Here is an 18,935-nt window from a genome sequence, read left to right as displayed (position 1 = left end):
TGAACTATTGAATAAATAACAAATTACTAATAAATATATTTCAGACACGTACGAGGTTAATAAAGCCCTCGACATTTTTAAGAACCTCATATATTACTACTATTAATATGAATGAATGAGCTAAACAAATAAATGCAGGTTCCTCAGGCCACAGTCACAACAAAGTCAGTAATCTAAAGGGTGGACAAAATAACAGGAAGACAGAGTAATCCAGTGCATCGATATGACACAGATATGAACTACAACATACAGTACAGTACTACATAACAGTTTTGTGAGTCTCCCAGGGTTTAATTTGATTTCTGCACTGATTTTTATTGATTTATTGATTTTTTAATTCACAGTCTAGTTGTTGACTGGTTTTCTGTTACTCTGATACACATGCTCTTGTGTGGGTAGGTGTCAGTCTTTGTAGTGAATAAGCGGCATGACAGAGTCAGACCATCGGACTATTTTGAACAAGGAACACGTGGCACTGTTTCTGGAGAGAGAGAGAGAAAGAGAGAGAGAGAGGGAGGGAGAGAAAGAGAGAGCAGTGGCGACGCACACCCTCCTCCTTCAGTCCCTCCAGCCACGCATACACTGGCAGAGCTCCTGTCTGCAGTGGGTAGGACAGTACACAGCCGCCTGGGGTTTCTTAACTACTCCATTAAAGTGCTTTGTCGGAACGAGAGAGAGAGAGAGATCCAAAGTGTCCTGACACAAGAAGACGAGGGGAAACATTTGCTTTTGGTATTTTCTTGCTGTGTACCCAGAGGAAAGAGATGATGGAGACCAAACTCTGGACCGTCCTTTGTGCGCTGCTGCTGGTTCTTAACTTGGGATCCGCCGACCATGGTAGGTGCTGGTTTGCTTTTGTTTATTTCATCTTCTGGCTCTGGATTGTTCCGTATGTTTAAGTTCGGGTTAGAATAATAAATAGTGACTTTGAGCTAGACATTGTCATCTCTTACTATACCAACAAACCTGTCTCACACACACACACGCTTGTACTTCTGTCTTTGCGAGGACACTGATTGATATACTCTCCCTAACCCTGTTCTCTACCCTTAGTCATCGAAACTAAATGCCCCCCACCTAAACCAAATTCTAACCTAAGCCCTAAAACCCGGTCTTAGCCTTCAAACAGCCATTTGAAGGTGTGTCAGGGAAAGTGAGGACAGGCCAAGATGTCCTCACTTTCCCAAAATGTCCTCAGTTCAGTGGTTTAAACCTCAAACTGCTCCTCACAATGCATAGCTGTACAAGTACACACATACAGACACCAGCCTCACCTGTCTCTAGGCACCTGTGGTGTTTCTGAACAGTTCTAAGCAGTAAGGTGTTAACTCTATTTCCCCCTTGTTACACCACAAAGAGACAGCTGAGTGTGAACATTTGTTTTCCTCTCATCTTCGTTTTCTTTCAAACCTTTACGTCAGAAGTGGACTCTCTGCCACCTCCAGAAAATCTTTGGTTCAGTTTCGTAATTCATGTTTATTCAAATTTTGTTTTTTTGTTCAAACAGAATCAGATGTTATCTTTCACATCACTCCCAACCCCCACCTCCCTTCTTCCCCTTCCTGTGTGTACTACATATTACATTTGCACATCTCGCACGCATCCTGTATTTCACTCTTCTCCACCTTCCGCTTTCTCTGCTACCTGCTCAACACACTTTCTCTCCTCCAACCCTCTCGCTCCCTCTTTCTCGTTCAGCACCTCTCACATAAAAGTAAAATGGGACTACTGACATTTTAAGATTTTATTGGGCAGAACTTTCCCATCAGCTCCTCGAGCTGAAATTCAAATGAACAGAAAACAGCACGGCTCCGGTGGAGGACATTTATTGGCTGTAAATGAGCAGGGAAGTACATTGTGATAAATGACACCTCTAACTGTGTGCAGCAGCACCTTGTCGTTTCACTGGCTTCATGCTAATTGGCTTGCCTCTATAGTGCAGTATGCAGACTTTATGAACAAATTTAAAAGCAGTGCGATTCTAGCAGGTTTCGGTCTTTAGTGTGAGCAGACTTTATACAGTATGCTGACTGTATGTGCCTGTATGTGCATAAACACACAGTACAGAAGTGAAGACAAAACCCCTGATGCTTGAGGTAGAGCTTTGACTTGTATTCAAATATTTATCAGTTCTATTGTTTCTGTGGTCAGTGTCTTATGATTTTAAGGCAGGACAGATTTGCGCTTCATTAACATTCTCCATTTACACTCAAGTCTTCAATTTCTGTCCAGATAATGACATTTTAAAATAATTGCTGTTGTTACATGTTTCGCAGACAAAACTCTTTTTTTGTTCCACTCTAAACCTAATTGGCCTTCGTTCTGATTAACCAGTAGCCCTTTTCTAGAAACTAAGACTTAAAAGAACTGAATTCACATTCAGAGTAACCAAATATGGCAAAAATACAAGCATCTAAATTAAAATGTACCAGTTAAAACCAACACAACCATCAAAATAAATTAATGATCTATGAAAAAATATACATATTGATGTTTGAGTTAAAACTTAACTCAATGATTTATAGTCTCATGACAGTGTGGAGCCTTATTATTTATTATTTATCAAAACAGGCTTGTTTAATGGTCTCTATAAAGAGGCAATGCTTTATCTGTTATGTGAAACAGGTGAGATTGAAGACAAAGTCCATTTCATCTGTGTCTGTTTTACATATTATGTTGATAATGATTGAAGGGCTACACTTTGTGGTAAACTGTCCTACATTTCTGACGAGTTTTCCTGGTAAAAATTGATGTTGAGTTGTGTTTTAGGGTGTTAACTTTTATTGTTGATGTTGTTTGCTTGGAACAGACAACAAAGTTCTTGGTTTGCAGTGTAACATTACATGTAACAAGCTTTTGTTCTGAATAATGATTCCTCACTGCTGTGGTATTTTTGGTGTCTTAATAAGCCCATGTAGGCTGGGTACTCATGTGTGCATGACACAATGAATAACATAACTAACTGGTTAATAAAGTAATTATAGTTACTCTCGGCTCTCACATGTTGTATAATATGACCTAGTGGGACTGGAAAAGAAGAGGAGAGGCTAGAAGCATGACATGCTGCTTGAGAGGTCACACACCAGTTGCCAATAAACATCTGAAATAAGTGCAGATGAAAAGGCCAAGGGCAGCGTGCACAGAGCTGCTACGGTCCTCAGCTGTTTTCAGTTCCACTTTAAAGAAAACTCAGGTTGAAATTATCTGCACTATTGACTTAAAAAAAAAAATCACAATCACATTGTGTGAAACCGGTGTTGTATGTTTTTATAGAAGCAGTTACATAGGTCTCACACAAAAGTTATTACTGACAGGCGCTCTGAGCACTGGGTGTTGAAGCAGCCGACATCTGCTCGCAGAGAAACGGTTGGCTGTTCCTCTCGCTGGCAGGGTCAAGAAGTGAGCGAGAGCTATTTCCCCAGGTACATGCTGCATTGGCCTGAAAAAAAAAATGTGAGTAAGACCCTGTAATATCTGGAGAGAGGAGTGTGCAACAGTGGAAACAGTGGTTCTCTTTTATAAATCTACTCAGCACACACACACACACACACATACAAAAACAGACATACTACTCCAGCATTTGACCTAAGCTGCTCTAATGAAGCTAAAGTGAGGAAACAAGGCCAGTATTATACAGCCAAGCACGTCTGTCTATTTATGTGTGTGTCTGTTTTTGTATCATTTAGAGTTCACAAAGGTCTCCCTCTCCTGCAGTCTCCCTCTCTGTCTCACTCACTGTGTGTGTGCTGATGAGCTGTGTGAGTGATTATGGAGGTAATGAAAGGCATCGCATCAGCGTGTCACTGAACAGTAATGACATTACATTACATTAGTGCTCTGGGCTTCATCAAAGGGAAACAGAGATGAAGCCTGGTACAGTAACGCTAAAGACATCAAGACGAAGAGGAAAGAGAGAGCGTGAGAGAGATGGAAGGTCTTCATTAAAATGATATTACTTCAAAGACCAAAAATTACTTGCGTCTCATGTGGGTTGTAGCTGATGCCATGCAAAGCAAAAGTTTGAGTCAGTCTTTATCCATTTTATTTTCTACTCTGAAATTATGTGACTGTGCTGTGCTTTACTGCAAATTTCAGTATCTGTTTAGCTCGGTGGTTCCCAATCTGGAGATCAGGACCCCAAAAAAATGATAAATCTGAGTGGTCACAACATGATTAACATGACAGAGGATAAGAAAACTGCATATGCTATGCACATATTTTTCTTTCATTTTTGGGAACTGGGAAACACCTAAAAACATTTCAGCAAACACATGAGGGAACATCACTGTTCAGGTAAGTTGCTCACAGCTCATGGGGTCACAAGTAGCTTCCCTTTGTTTGCCTCTAAAGGGTCATGAGTCAAAAGCTGTTGTAAATTCCTCGATTTAGCTCCCAGTACAAAAGAAAATCTAAGTTTGCAAAGTAAATATGACATATGAGCTTCTTCCCTCACACTTTAGTAAGACACTAAACTCCTGTTAGCTCCAGTGAAGCTGCACACTCATCCATACAAGACTGTAGTGAACTGTGGCGCATGCAACTATATTAAACTGATTTGCTAGAAAACAGTATTCACAGTCACATAACTTTGCTTGGATAAATAATACATGTGTATACATTTTTCAGTTTTAATAATTGTTGTTTGGACAAACACTGGCCTGTGTTGACTGATAAGCTCTCCATTAATTCTGATGGTTTTGGAGTGTACACACTGTCTGTTGCCCCATGTTTGCTTGGAATAATAAGCAAATAAGTTATTAATGACTCTGATGATCAGGAATCACCAGGCACTGGCCATTAACCAACTTTGACGCTGTCCTCTCCTCAGTGGGTGATGGCCATGCTGCTGCTACAGAAAGTGCTGGTGGTGCTGAGGTGGGAGGCAGGGAGCCCCCACCTGCAGAGCCTGTGCCTGCTTCTCGCCTGGGACACAACAGTCATGCTGCCCCAGCACTAAACGGCTCTGACACGAATCGAAGTTCCAATGGCACCAGCAGTTTGAGCAGCAACACAACTAAAGTTGGGGAAACCGTCTCTCAGATGAACGAACCAACGAAAGAAAATGGTAACAAATCAATGTGAAATGTGAAAATGTTGGAAAATGGCAATGGTTATTCTTTCTGTCTGCCTGAGGTTTGTCAGTGCGGATGCTGTGCCATACTAAAGAGGAATTTAGCAGGAAGCTCAACAGCAGGTGGCTCAAAGTTTTAGAGGCTATATTTAACAAAGTCCTTATCTCTGCTTTCCATGTCCAGAAGTGGGCCACAGAGTGAGTGACAGGCTTTAAGTGTTGATAATCATGCCAGAAACACAACTCACAGACGCACAGAGAGCAAGAGCCTTTAAAAAAAAAAAGACTAGAGCACAGAGAAGGGAACAACGTCGGACATGGTGTAAGAGAAAAGAGTGAAATATAGAAGACATGACTGAGTTAATTAAACAAGGTGTAATCTGTTGGGAAAGCAATGGGAAAATATACTTGCAGAACACTAAGCTCTGAAGCAACAGCGTTGAGGAGAGAAGTGATTTAATGCTGTGTGACTTTTCGCAAGGGGATGAGAAAGGTTGAAGTGAAATACTCCCCCAGATACGCACACTCTCTTCTTCTTTCTCTCTCCTTCTCCCTCTTTCATGCACATAGTTTATTTTGTGGAGAAAAACTGTTTGCATAGTTTAAATATTAGTTACAGTTTAAATAGTTGGTATATCTGTGGTATCGGGCCATCCAGACGGCTGAGGTTTTGTTTGTCCAAGTTCAGATATTCAGCTTCTAGTCTACTGCCTCCATCCCAGTACAGTGGAGGTGAATGGATTTTTATTTGTGACATTCACAGCACTGGAAAATTAACACTTTAAAAAAGCATCTACGTTGGGGTATTTCAGCCTGGAACAAAATGGTGGACTGACACTGCCATCCTTGCTGATAGCCTGGCTGAAAATCAATAGAAACATCTGTTTCCAGAAACAATAAAAGCCCCTGTTGCTGATAATCCACAGAACACAAGGTCAACAGTTTTCAAAGGGACTGTTTCTTTTTCAGAAAGAAGCCCCAGTGAAAACACATGCATGAATTAATTTTTGTATCAGAAGTGCAATTTTTCAAAGCTGTGCCGAAAACGAAACTCCTTTCACCTCTATTCTTGTGTGGAAGCAGAAAACTTGAGAAACATATCAGCATGGCAGAAAAATCTTTGCCTTGTAGGATTTTTACAGTAACATTCTCTTTCTCTCTGTAGAAACCAGCGTCGTCCTTCCCTCAGTGTCCGTCGTTCCTCAAACCACTGTGAACCCAACTGAAGCATCAGAGCCTCGAATTCTTCCCCCTGAGAGCCACGCCACCACCTCTCACATCCCCCCTGCCACCACCACCAGCATTACAAGCCCCCCACACACAGCTCAGAATGCCCCTGTGGACACACCGACCACCAACACATCAAACCATTCTGCACCGCTACCTCCTCACTCCACGTCAACCTCACAGCAGCCCACCCACCCCAATATACACGCATCCACTTCTGCCCCAACAGCAAAGCCTGAAACTACCACCACTACCAGTACCACTACCAGCACCCAGTCCAGTTCAACATCCAGCACTAGCTCCTCGCAAGAGCCTCACAGTTCTGTGTCGCAGACGCTGACATCACCACACACTTCACAGTCCGAGGGACCCCGAGATCTACCAAAGTCCACTGTCACCCCGCCGAGCAACATCTCCGCCCAGTCCAAAGCCCATGCTGACTCCCCGTCTCAGCTCAACGTTGGGGGTGACAGTAAGTGAATGACATCTTCTGTGTTGGTATATAAATTTGTTCTGGACTATTCACTGGCTGGATATTGACATAGCCAGAAGTGAATTGGCTTTACAACAAAGGCGAGGCTGTGCTTTGTTTACCAGCACAAGCCCGTCCTCGCTTCTACACACACAGACACAAACACACACCACACACCCCCCGTCTACATCTTCTACAAGCACTGTCACCACCAAGCACTCCACAATTATGGCTCTGTTTGGGAGCAGGACGGAGGCAGTCATGGGACTCAGGCCTTGAGATTGCTCTGTTTTCCCTCTTTTTCTGTCTCTCTCCCCCTTTGTCTGTTTGCTAAATGATTTATCTATATACTTTCTGCATCTGTACTCAGCATGGTCAGTATATAGATAACCTTTTTCCCCACCATCAGAGGTTTCCAGGATCAGGCTGTCATCATTGGAAGGAAAAACTGATAAACTTTTCTCAGTTGACCACGGCTTGAATCATCCAGTTGAAATATAAAGTCTCTCTGCTTCTCTCACTCTGTGTGGTTTTATTAGAACACGCTTGGCATCTCGCCTCTTTCCATTAGGCAGAGGAACAGGGAGAATTCACTGCTCTGTGGTTGTTGGTACTTTCGACCGGAGGATATAAAAAAAAAAATAGCTAAGTTTACAAAACAGAATTCCATGGCAACATCTATATACAGAAATACACTGCTAAAAACATAAACACAAACTCCTCCTGCACAGAGATTTACAAACACAGACACCTCAACATAAAAAAGGCTGATGATGTTCTAAAAGATTAAGCATAAAAAGTACTGTATGCATACTGTATGTTATGTAAACTTCCAGATTTGAAAATGATACCCTAAAAATAAATTTACTTTTTCAACAAAGAGCTCAAGTACTGTACAGGCAAGGTTAACATCACCATCCTGTGTTTGACATTTCTGTCCTGAGCTACATGATGAACACTTAAGCTCATCGTGCTGCTGTATTGTCTATATTTAGTTATAGTCACAGTGTCTAACAGCCATTTAAGAACCTGCAATTCTGCTGTTTTCACTGCATGAAGTCAAAGTAAAATCCACTTTAAACTGTGCATGGCAGCTTGTTTACTCGGGCTACAGTGCGTCAATAGAGGAACGGGCCCTGCTCAAGTATGTCCTGTGTTTTTGTTCCAGCGACGATGGTCCACGAGTCTCCCACATTAGACCCTCTCCTGGCTGGGCTGGTGTCAGCCTTCATCATCACTGCTGTCATCATCACTCTGCTCCTCTTCCTCAAACTGCGCCGAAGAGACAGCCGACCAGAGTTCCGCAGGCTGCAGGACTTACCTATGGTGAGCACCGCCATGACGTCCAGGCAACAGCTACAGTCCTGTCTCAGTGAAAATATTCAGTCTGCCAGATATTGTTAAGCACAGATGTGAGATATACTGTTACAGCCCCACTGGTATTTATTTGGGCAGATTTACTGCTACAAACCAAACCTGCACCACTTCCTTAAAAGGTATCATTTGTTAAGAGTTTTTGAATTGTAAGTAGTATCTTTGAGGATTATTAATCACATGCTAACTAATCATAAACTGCTCTAGAGATCAGTTAAATCTATTATATCAGTTATTTAAACAGTTATATCTGCAAGCCACTGATAGAAGCAGCTTTTGGGTTGCCAGGTTGGTGTATATCCTTTTCTGGCAGGATCTTTGCTTTGAATGGACCAAACACTTGCCATGGAGATTTTTAAAATATGTTTAAAATATATTTGTATTAATGGCTTCTAACAGATCAAGAAAGCATTAGTAAATTATTTATGTATCCTTAACTATTATCCTTAACTACTACTAGCTATTAGTTTCTGCTTAAACCTTCTACAATCAGTGACCTATTCGAAAATGCTACCACAAAATCAGTTGTATTATCTCAAATTTGAGCACTGTTATATTTTTCTGTACAGGATGATATGATGGAGGACACACCCCTGTCCATGTACAGCTACTGATGGAGCCTTGGCACCTAAAGAGTCTCCTTCAATCTAGGCTCATGCCGCAGCGTTCTGCACCACACAGAAAGAATCCTGGGTAGCTGTGAGCAAATTTCTGGTTTGCTTTCATTTATCCAGATCACTGAAATGTAGGAAAGGACATGATTGGAGCTGCAATGGACAATGAAGACATCACACACGATGGGGTCCCTTTGGAAAAAGTCTATTTTGATGCCAGTAATTACAAATTAGGCCAACGCCTCTGTTCAATGCTGTATGCTTAATATTACCCAGCCCATCTTTTGGGGCTGCATATTATACTTTGATTTCCCTAGAGATGAAAAGTGTAGGTGTGAAGCACAAGGCAACATCGTCAGATATGTCCGCCAATGTGATGGCTTACACCTGGATACAGATTCAGCCTGTCCCTCCTGACTCTTAGCAGGGGGGCACTGGTATAATTTCCCTTTATCTAGTTTGTGTTGTAAAGTCTGGCAGACAAAAGGTCTAGCAATCAGACTGAGAGGCCAGAGAAGAGGAAAAAACGGCCTGGTTATAGAGTTAATGAGGTTGCACTTTACTTTTTCAGGAGTGTAAAAAAAAAAGTGGAGAGGATATTTTTGTGTATGAGAAAAAAAAAAAGTTTTGCGTGCGTATGTAGAGTAAGTGCAGGCACAGCCGCCTGTCTGTTTTTAGGTGCGTGTGCATGTGTGTGAGGATGTTAAGGGTGCATGTATGGTTCTTTTGGAGGCATGGCAGGGGATATTTAAATTTTTTTTTTTAAGTCTGTGGTAAAGGCCCTGCTGCCTTTACGCCTGAGTTTGTTATGTGCAGTGTTTTGTTTTTTGTTTCTTTCCTGGAGTCTTCAGTCTAGGAGAGAGTGCCTTACACAGTGTAGGAACAGCTTTTATTGTATACTGTGTTTATATTGCAACTAACTTTCAGATTTACCAGTCACTCCCAGTATTTTGTGTGATTCCCATTTAAACGCACACTCAGGGCCAGGAAGCTGCTCTGACTTGTCTGTGTTTGAAGACTACCCCTGAGTGTGTTCAACATGAGGCAACCATTCATTCGATGACAGTCGCAGACTGAAATTGGCCAGTGGCCTCTCCACACAATGTTAGCATTGTCCCGTGCATTGTAAATACTACTGATGAAAGCAACACAATAAGACAACTTTATGAAACTCTTCATCTTAGTGGCTCCTTTAGCTTTCACCAGTCACAAACATACGACAGATGTTACATGGAGTGACCTGACAGCACCTTGTTCCCAGTTGGCAGGTACAGAAATATTCCTTTAATTTTACTGTTTATAAGCCTCGCTGTATTTTTGCTTTGCACATGTGCAGGAAAATGTGAGCGTAAGTGAGACACAAACAGGACAACAGAATGACTCCCATCACCCACCCACCCATTAATTTTTGTGCCATGAAAACCTTCAGATGGGTGACAAATTAAATGAAAAACACAACAGAAAATTGCCTTAGTAAGGTGCTGATCCCCCACAATGGCTTCAATGCTCCTTGTCTACATTCCCTCATTTGGTGGAGCACCGTCTAACACCCTGCTCCAAATTCTCCCATAGGTGTTTGGTTGGGTTGAGCTCTGGGGGAATGTGACAGCACACGATTCACATCATTTTCATACTCGTCAAAGCATTCACTGAATCCTTGTTTTTCCTTTCCACTTGTCACCCTTCTGTACATCCAGTAGACACTTTAGATTCCTGAAATAGGGGGAAGTTTGTCTGGAAAGTCCTGTATTTGTCCATTTCTTCAAGTGTCAAAAGTATCCTGAATACATAATGAGGCTTTGCTGCCAGATGTGGATTATGGACTGTTGGTGTTGTTTGATTAAAGGTATTTTGAAACCATACTCTGCATTTCCTACTATTCCCACATCAGACCTGTTATTAACGGAGTTTATTGTAAACAGCTCTTTGACATCAGCGCCAACAAAAGCATAATAAGAGCATAACGCTATTGTATAGAGGAAACCACAGGAAGGCGAGTGCCTCTCTTTCAACTTTAACGCAGACTTTTATTGTTGAAGACAAAACACAAAACATTTCTTTTACAGACCTTCAATGAGTAAATCAGTGCATGGCTATACTGCAGCAATAAAACAGCAATAGATAGCAACAGTCTGATTCATCCGCCATTGTGTTGCCACAATAACAAATAGATGAGCATTCTCTTCATTAAATGTCCCTTCAACCACAATGTACGAGAAGAATGCGTTAGAAGAGGTTTGTTAAAATACTGCTGTCTGCTGCTCAGTACCATTTACAGCTTTCCAGAAGGTTTTTATTGCTCACCATTGACCAGTGAGACAATCTTGTTTGTTAGACGAGCTGAAAAGTGTCTTCAGTGACTTTTGCCATCCAAGCCTCCATATGCACACCCTGCTGAACACCTAAGCTCCCCATCTACTCCCCCATGGCTCTGCACAGTGGTCTGGGATCCTGGATGGGCGCAGCGTCTGGGTACTGAAATATTTAACAGCTCAACACCAGGCCTGGCACACTGAGACTCATGTGAGACAAGACAGCATAAAGGGACTCCTGACTGTCTAAACTGAGCTGTACATATATAAAGGGATCACAGTGGAGGTTGGGGGGGTGTTGGCGCCTCGATACCGTTAATGGTTTTTGATTCCTCGCATCAGCTGCATTACCAGGAATCAAAAGCCCAGCCCTCATCAGATTCCTTCTGGATTTAAGAGTGCATTGTGTGAGGAAGAAAAACTCATTAAATATCCATTACTCTGCTACACTGAACAGTGTAGTATTTCACATAGTCAATGATCGCCAAAAACTTAAAAGCTAAAAAGGTAGTGCGAATCTTTACAGTTGATGTATGATTACATCAAAGTTTGTCAAAGTGCAGAATCATTAAGGTAAAGTTACATTTGTTTGGTATTTAACAGCTTGATAAATTCAAAAATACTAACTATAAGTAATATAAGCTTATTCTATACCCTTATTTTGGAAATCTAAAGCACAGTGATGAGCGGCGTTCTTATGGAGCCCACTGTAGTTATTGGCAGAGATGAGAGTCCTGCCCGAACCTTAACCACATCAAACCTTTACCTAACTCCAACAACCTGTAATCATAACAAACCTAAACATAACTATTTTTAATCCTGCCATGCCTCAAACCAAACCCTGTGGTTTAGCTAGCCAATCACAGTGGTTCTGTCCTCAACTCTGGTAGGACCCATCATTTATCATCAGCGATGCGCATCCTGGGTGCAGAGGGTGTTTGCTTTTTTTGCTGACAAAAACCTCCACCATCACGAAAGGAGATGTTTTCTGAAAGAGAAACTCTCACAAAAGAATCTTGGTTCTTTAAACGGCAGATGTCTCCTCAGTTTGCTCCCAGCAACTTATCAGTCTGTACATGTGGACATAGTTACTGCAAATTATTTCAAGAGAAGCTGCAGCTATAACAGTTCTCAGCAGTTTGTATGGTCCTTGCAGCCGTCGGCTTCACCACTAACCAGACTGAGGGAAAACAATGCTCTGATGGATATGGTTTTAAACACAGAGACATGAACAAGTTAGCATTTGTTAAATCCTTTGGTGGTTTGCTTCAGCATGTTGTGGTAGCAAGAGGTTGGGTGTCACATGGGACTAGACTGTGCCAAGAGTGGTCAGCTGAGTAAGTCAATAAAAAATAAAAAATTAAAACTAGTTTGACATTGTGTGATCTTTCCTGAGTACAGAACACTTCTGTTATTCTCTCAAATGACTGTTTATACATCTGAGAATTTCCCACACTAAAAAGAAATTTCTCCACTGGTATCAATGATTTATGATACATCTTATCCAAGCAGGTCTGTTAAGCAACAGTAATAACGCAAAGTGGGATGACATGATTACTCTTTGTTATATGTATCTGCCGCTGTTGCAAAGCCAAGCCTGCTGCTATTTCCTTCCTCTGTTTGTGCTCCCCTTTCTTCAGGACAACAAAGGAAGTCAGCCATATGGCTGGTTGTGTGCTCCTGACTATTTCTATTTTTAGAGTTTTCGGTTTTGCAACAAGGCTCTAACTCAAAAATGTACTGATCAAATATAGTGTTAATACATTTCAGGTAGTGTATTAGAAGAGCGAAAAGAAACGTCTTTATGTCCTTCCAAGTAAAATTATAGAACTTCACCTTAGGACACTTCAGAGGTCATTAAGACTTAAGTCAGATCCTAAATCTGGGTTCACATCATCATCAAGGAGATCATCACCATCATCATCATCGTCGTCATCATCCCCGTCCTCCAGATCAGATCCTGGACCAGCAAAGTCGCTCCGTCTGGACTGAACGCTCAGACGTACACGCGGCTTCTGATGAAGAGCTGGCAGAGGTGAAGAGCAGAGGAGCAGCAGTTAGGAAGAGGAGCGACTGAGTGCTTATTGGCTGTATTACCATGTGGGATTGGGTTGGAAGACATTCAAATGTTTTCCCATAACAACTGTGTACCAGTATGTGTGTGCGTGCATGTTAAATTAGCCTGGCTTCATGGGCCCAAATCACTCTGGGAAACATTTAGAGCAGAGATTGTCATCTCTTCCGGGAACCTCAACTCTGACTTACAGTAAGTCTCAGGGGTGAGCAGTGCGTGTGCTCACACACTAACACACGCAAACAGTACAAAATTTTGCAAGAAACAAATGGCTTTGCTGGCCTTGCAGCTGGCAGAGATGAACCGAGAGCTTTACTCCTTTATTGGCAGATGGAATAACACAGCAGGCCACATTTTCAGATTAAAGTTTTATTTTTATGCTTCTTTTTTGCTTTTATATCATCTCTTCCTGTGGATTTTTAAGGGAATAGTTAAACATTTTAAGTAATACATTCATTTGCATGTTTATTTATTTATTTGGAGACGGTCAGCTTAACTTAGAACAAACACTGGAAACGGGGAAACAGCTAGCCTGGTTTTGTTCACCTCTGAAGCTCAATAATTAACACATTTGATTTTGTTTGTTAAATGCGTACAAAAAGTGTTTTATGGAGACTGTGCAGGGCTAGTTTGTGGCTGGGAGCAGTGACTTCCTGTAGTCCTGTCGTCACTGTGAAGTTACAAGGGAATCAGCAGGGCCTCTAGAACAGATATTGGAGTGGTATCATTCCCCTGATCTAAACCTCAGCAAGGAAGTGAATAAGTGTATTTCTCAAAATGTCAAAGTAAATGTCAAATTATTCCTTTAACTAACTGTATGCTGAAATGGTAAACACAGACGAGTGCTCTCCACAGTGAGACAAATCCACTGCGATGAATCAGAGCGAAAGCTCAGCCAGATGTGTGGGGGAGGGAAAGGAGGGGGAACTACACGTCCCATCTTGCTAAAGCCGTCATCAGTGCGTACCCATCTGGTGCCCTGTGTAACGTTTTCTGTTGGCTGGAGTGCGTGATCCAACTGTCAGAACATGTTTCTGTTGCTGTGAATGTAGGTGAACAGAAGGCTTGGGAGAATGATATAATAGCAGCATGTGGTGCTGATGACTCAGCATGCTGTACTTCAATACCTGATGCCGCACAAGGCAACCATGCTTTGGCGCCTTTTTCCATTCATCCTTACCAGGGTCTTTGTCATCCAGCCATGACAGATCATCTGAGCTGACCTCGGCCAGGCTCGGGGTCGGGCTAAAGTCTTCCGACTCAGAGTCTGGCTCTTCAACTCTGACTCCTCTACTGTGGCTATGAGAGGGTGCAAGGGGTGATGCCCCTGAATCAGAGGGACAAACATGGTTAAGTACTTTTATAATGCTGGATTTATGTGTGTGTGTGTGTGTGTGTGTGTGTGTGACAGAGCTAAAGTGGGAGAAGGACTTGCCTGATGTGTGTGCTGACAGTAAAGGTGTTGGTTCACGTTCTCGAAGAATAAGACTCCTGACCTCGTCTTTCAGTTCTGACACAACTGTTCTGTTAAGAGATTACATACAATATATGCCACAGAAGGACAAGACACAACCCCAGATGCACACATATGTGCACACGCTCACACATTTACCTGATCTGGCGGACCTCTTGCTGTGTGTGAGAATACTGAGAGACGGTCTTCGCCAGATCAGTGCTGTGGGTCCTGTAGCTGTCTGTTAGCTCCTCCAGTGTCTGAGCAAAGCACACAAAGGAAAGGTTAAGGATCTGAAAGAGCGAAAACCACATATCACACAAGCAAACACAACCTGTTTGATACAGTGTGTGTGTACCTTGCAGCTGCGTTCGTACTGTCTCCTGGTCTCTCGGGCCTCTGCCTGCTGGAGGAACATGTCCTCCTCCTGCCTCCCTGTCAAAAGGAAAAAGAAAGAGCCAACGTTGTGAGCAAGACTGCACTTGTCTTTGCTTTGCAGGCCAGCACAGAGGTTAGGACATGTGCGGTCCTGCAGAATCAATGCAGGGACATTATGTATATATATGTGTGTTTGTTTGTGTGTGTGTGTGTGTGTGTGCGTGGTGACTCACTCAGCCGTGTTTTCAGTTGGTCGACCTCTCTCCGCAGGTGTTCCAGCTCCTCTCGGCGAAGCTTTGAACTGAAGCTGGGAAAAAATAAAGAGGAGTGATGAGAAAACCAGTGTGCCATTTCCTTCCTCTCCTTCCAGTCTTGTAAAGAAATCAAAGTGTCACTAAGATGCCTTTTTAGCAGCAACGTCTTTATGAATTCCACATGATGAATAAATATTTTCATGTCCATCATGAACTGGGCCTATCATCAGTTTAGTCTGCAGTTACGCGCCACAGCTCCACCCCTAATGCACCTCTCCTCCAGGTTGCCTAGCGACGTGGCTCTGGTGATGTGTCCCCGTAGAGTGCTCAGCTCACGTCCCACCTCTCTCCTCCACTGCTCCATCCTTCTCTCTGCTCCTGGACTTTGTCCCCTCTTCGATTCGTCCCTCTCTCTTTCACTGTCCCTGAGCGCCTCACGCAGCCTGTGAACCTCCTCTGGAAAAGAAGATTACACTGAGTAAGGGATTTTTTTTTTCCCTCCCATAGCAGCCTTGTGGACAAATCCAAATAATTTATTGTTGTATTTAATTATGAATAAATCCACAGAAGAATGAGCTTTAGTGGGAAACTTAGGACTCAGGGCAGTGGTGAGACAGCATTTTTATACATAAATATAATTATACAATGCATTTACAGCTACATTTATTCATTTGGCAGACACTTTTGTCAAAAAGATGCACAAATTAGACCCAATGCAAGCCACAGTAGATCAAGTAAGTAAAAATATGACATCTTAGCATAACACAAATAAGTCAGACTGTAGCCCGTAAACTTGGTAGCACTCCTCTCTTGCAATTGGGGCTGTAAGTTCTGATGAGTCACAAAACTGAAACCTTATGTTCCTGTAAATCCTCTTGCTTCCTGTTGAAGCTAGGATTCTGCCCCAGGTTTCACTCCCTCTGTTCTCCGGAGGGATCATCTAAACTGAACTGATGGTTAGCGGCTAACATAGTGGAAATGGAATTACATGTATTTAATACAAACTAAAAATGGAAGTACTACTGTTTTTATTCTGCCTGTTTTGAGCCACAGAGCAGTGACCATCTGTGCCATTTAAACAGATGAAACACACAGTCCTACCCAATATGCATATAATGCCAAGTAAAAGCTGAAGCACCCTGACAGTCCTCTTCATTAAGATTTTTTTTTGTTTGTTTATTGTGATTTAACTAATGAATTCATCTATTTATATATATACTGTAAAGCATTTCAACCACAACTGAGTTCATTTAAAACATGTATGAAAATATTATTAGTAAAAGTGTGTTTTCAAACACTCTCTAAAAGTGACAGAGATAACCAAGCACAAGGATGCAGAGAATTTTATTGTTTTTGTGAAGCCAGTGATAAAATAGTTACAAGCTTTGTCTTTCACTGAGGGACACACAAGCTTGCATTAGGAGCAGAGTCATACAGCGACAGCAGATCAAAAATGTACGTGACGTCCTACTTGTTCATGCAAACAGTAATATATTAAATGAGAGTGAAAGTAACAGGCGGGCAGCAAAGTGAGACATGAAATTGGGTAATGTGATCTATTTCTTCTGATTTTGAGTTTCGGATCGGTTGAAGAAAAAAAAAAAACTAGAAACTAACTGAAGCTAGATATGACAGCCAAATTCAGTTGTTTATCAGACTTATCTGCTGATTTGAATAAAAATCCAGAATAAATAAATAAACCTAAAATAATGAATGAAGCACCTTTAACAACCGGACCTGTCTCTGGGACCTGTTTATTTTTCATATGTGACCTGTAAACTTAGTTTGGGTGTGGCTACATTCAGCTCCATTGAATTAAATGAGAACTCCTTTCTTCTAGTAGACAATAACAGGAGTCAGGTGTTGTAGCGCTTTTGTGAGGATAAAGCGACACAGTATGAATTGTTAGTAGTCATGGTGCAGTGGTTACCTTGCAGCGTCTGGATGTGACATTGTTGTGACTGTCTTTCCCTTTCCGTGTTATGGAGTTTCTGGGTGAGAGACTCAATCGCCTTGCAAAGACATTAGAGGCAGAAATTGGGAATGTCAGTGCAAACAAGACAGTGATACACTGCATAAATGCAGCAACTATTTGATCTGGAACACTTGGCTTGATCAAACAAATAATCACACACCTGGCTCTGTATCTGGAGCTGTGACTGAATGGCAGCAAGGTCTGCCCACTGCACACCAGGACTGAGGGATGGGGAAGGCTGTCGGAGAAGGGGGGCTCGAGGGGGAAGAGCAGGTGGGTCCGAATCATTAATCCGCTCCCTCACTGGAAACAAATCTGGAGAGGAAGAGGAATGTGTGGGAGGTTTTCCACAAAACGCTCAAAAAAACTCAAATGAGTTCAAACTGTGAAGTCTGAAAGAGAGGAAGTTATATGCTCACACAAATAGGTAATTTCCCCTTTTAGTCATATTCATTAATGTGAAATGGTTCACTCACCCCCTCCTCCTTTGGTGGATTTCCCGGCTGACATCAGTCTCTCCTGTGAACAAAAGCATTTTTAAGATTCGAAGGGTTTTTCCAAACTCTCAATATCAGTATGCCTCCTTGTCTAAATGACTGAGTTACCCTGTTGAATGTTCAGTGGAACATTACTGCCATCTAGAGACTACAACTGACTGCAAGACTAAAGTGAAGGTTTTTTATATGCATTTCACTGATGCACAAAGAAAATGCCTCAGTGCACAGTGGAAGCATAGGCTTTTTACAGGTATGACTGTCTGTTATATCCTGCAAGATTAATAAATTAGGAGAAGGATGTTTGAATGTACTCACGCTCATCTTTGCAACACTGCCATCTGCTACAGACAGGATAGAGCTCAGCTGATTGTCCCAGTTCATGTCTGATTTCATCTAGAAAGAAACACATCAAGTGAAGCTGTCAAATGGATCATTCATCAGCATTAGTCGGTTAATTCTTGATTCACTGTGCAAAAAGGTCATGCAGGACTGTGTTGTGTGGCCTGTCAGAGGTGTCACATCAAACAGCAGTAACTTTAGACGTGTTTGGTGGCTGGTTGGTGAGGTAACAACCAAGCTGAGATCTCTGACACTTTATGGGAGATTAAATTACAGCAGGCCTGGGTTTTTGCAGGTTTGTAGTGACGCTTATCAGCTATCAGGTGCCTCTCAGGCAGACGTAGCTGTATGCAGGCTGCCTGATAATGGAATTGGTCTGCTTAATAAATCTTTAGACCCGCGGAGAATATCTCTCTCCAGTCTCCAGGAGAAGATACCGATTTAAACTGGAAGTGATGCAGGACATGACCCCCACCCCTTCCCACCGCACCCCGAGTACATGCTTGCTGACAAAGACATAGCAAAATTCACACTAAACACGGCAAGGTCGCACAAAACGAGGCACGAGATAGCCTTTGGATAGCCGTTGTTGATCTAGGCTAATTTCAGTTAGCAGCATTTTTACGACGACTTTTATCTTCAGCATTGAAAACGTTACTGTCCTGGTAGGCAAAAAAAAAAAATATTCACCACCTCTAAGACACTGAATGATGCCTGTTTTCCTAATATCATACAACACATCGCAGAAAAAAATATGTATTTGACAACATTTAGTGATAAATGTTTTCGCTAGCTGGCTATACAGGCTACTCACAGAAAACCTTGCGACTTTTAAATCCAGGAGCCCATTACAGTGACGTGATTGCGTATGACGCAGCCGCAGGCGTCCTCTGGG

General features: G+C 42.2%; 2 protein-coding genes across 3 annotated transcripts; one reads left to right on the top strand and one right to left on the bottom strand.

Annotated features, from left to right (window-relative positions):
- Positions 1 to 576: 576 nt before the first annotated feature.
- LOC121183542 (uncharacterized protein PB18E9.04c-like) lies at positions 577 to 10,620 on the top strand. Its single transcript, XM_041040663.1, has 5 exons — positions 577 to 837; positions 4,829 to 5,065; positions 6,237 to 6,770; positions 7,939 to 8,096; positions 8,714 to 10,620. The coding sequence occupies exons 1-5, from the start codon at positions 765 to 767 to the stop codon at positions 8,756 to 8,758; spliced, it is 1,047 nt and encodes a 348-aa protein (XP_040896597.1). The 5' UTR covers positions 577 to 764; the 3' UTR covers positions 8,759 to 10,620.
- Positions 10,621 to 10,767: 147 nt separating this feature from the next.
- On the bottom strand, positions 10,768 to 18,822 carry LOC121183541 (general vesicular transport factor p115). 2 transcript variants are annotated; one of them, XM_041040662.1, is made up of 12 exons: positions 18,734 to 18,822; positions 18,017 to 18,094; positions 17,681 to 17,723; positions 17,365 to 17,519; positions 17,160 to 17,241; positions 15,502 to 15,685; positions 15,209 to 15,282; positions 14,956 to 15,032; positions 14,757 to 14,857; positions 14,580 to 14,668; positions 14,325 to 14,471; positions 10,768 to 13,096 (listed from the first exon to the last, which is right to left on the bottom strand). In XM_041040662.1, exons 1-12 carry the CDS (start codon positions 18,779 to 18,781, stop codon positions 12,918 to 12,920), a joined length of 1,257 nt encoding a protein of 418 aa, XP_040896596.1. In that variant the 5' UTR covers positions 18,782 to 18,822; the 3' UTR covers positions 10,768 to 12,917. The 2 variants fall into 2 exon arrangements, with proteins under 2 accessions (XP_040896596.1, XP_040896594.1); XM_041040660.1 differs by lacking the exon at positions 10,768 to 13,096 and having other exon boundaries at positions 13,746 to 14,471.
- Positions 18,823 to 18,935: the final 113 nt, after the last annotated feature.

This window comes from Toxotes jaculatrix, chromosome 6 (assembly GCF_017976425.1).
Source record: "Toxotes jaculatrix isolate fToxJac2 chromosome 6, fToxJac2.pri, whole genome shotgun sequence".
Lineage (NCBI taxonomy): Eukaryota > Metazoa > Chordata > Actinopteri > Toxotidae > Toxotes > Toxotes jaculatrix.
This window is presented reverse-complemented; position numbering and strand designations above follow the sequence as displayed.

Excerpts from the sequence above, each read along its gene's own strand:
- LOC121183541 (XM_041040660.1), bottom strand. The coding sequence starts at position 18,781 with ATGTGTTGTATGATATTAGGAAAACAGGCATCATTCAGTGTCTTAGAG. Across the intron at positions 18,095-18,733 it reads CATCATTCAGTGTCTTAGAG|ATGAAATCAGACATGAACTG; the intron begins GTGGTGAATATT and ends GTTTCTTTCTAG. Across the intron at positions 17,724-18,016 it reads GCAGTGTTGCAAAGATGAGC|GAGAGACTGATGTCAGCCGG; the intron begins GTGAGTACATTC and ends TTTTGTTCACAG.
- LOC121183542 (XM_041040663.1), top strand. The coding sequence starts at position 765 with ATGATGGAGACCAAACTCTGGACCGTCCTTTGTGCGCTGCTGCTGGTT. Across the intron at positions 838-4,828 it reads CTTGGGATCCGCCGACCATG|TGGGTGATGGCCATGCTGCT; the intron begins GTAGGTGCTGGT and ends TCCTCTCCTCAG. Across the intron at positions 5,066-6,236 it reads CGAACCAACGAAAGAAAATG|AAACCAGCGTCGTCCTTCCC; the intron begins GTAACAAATCAA and ends TTCTCTCTGTAG.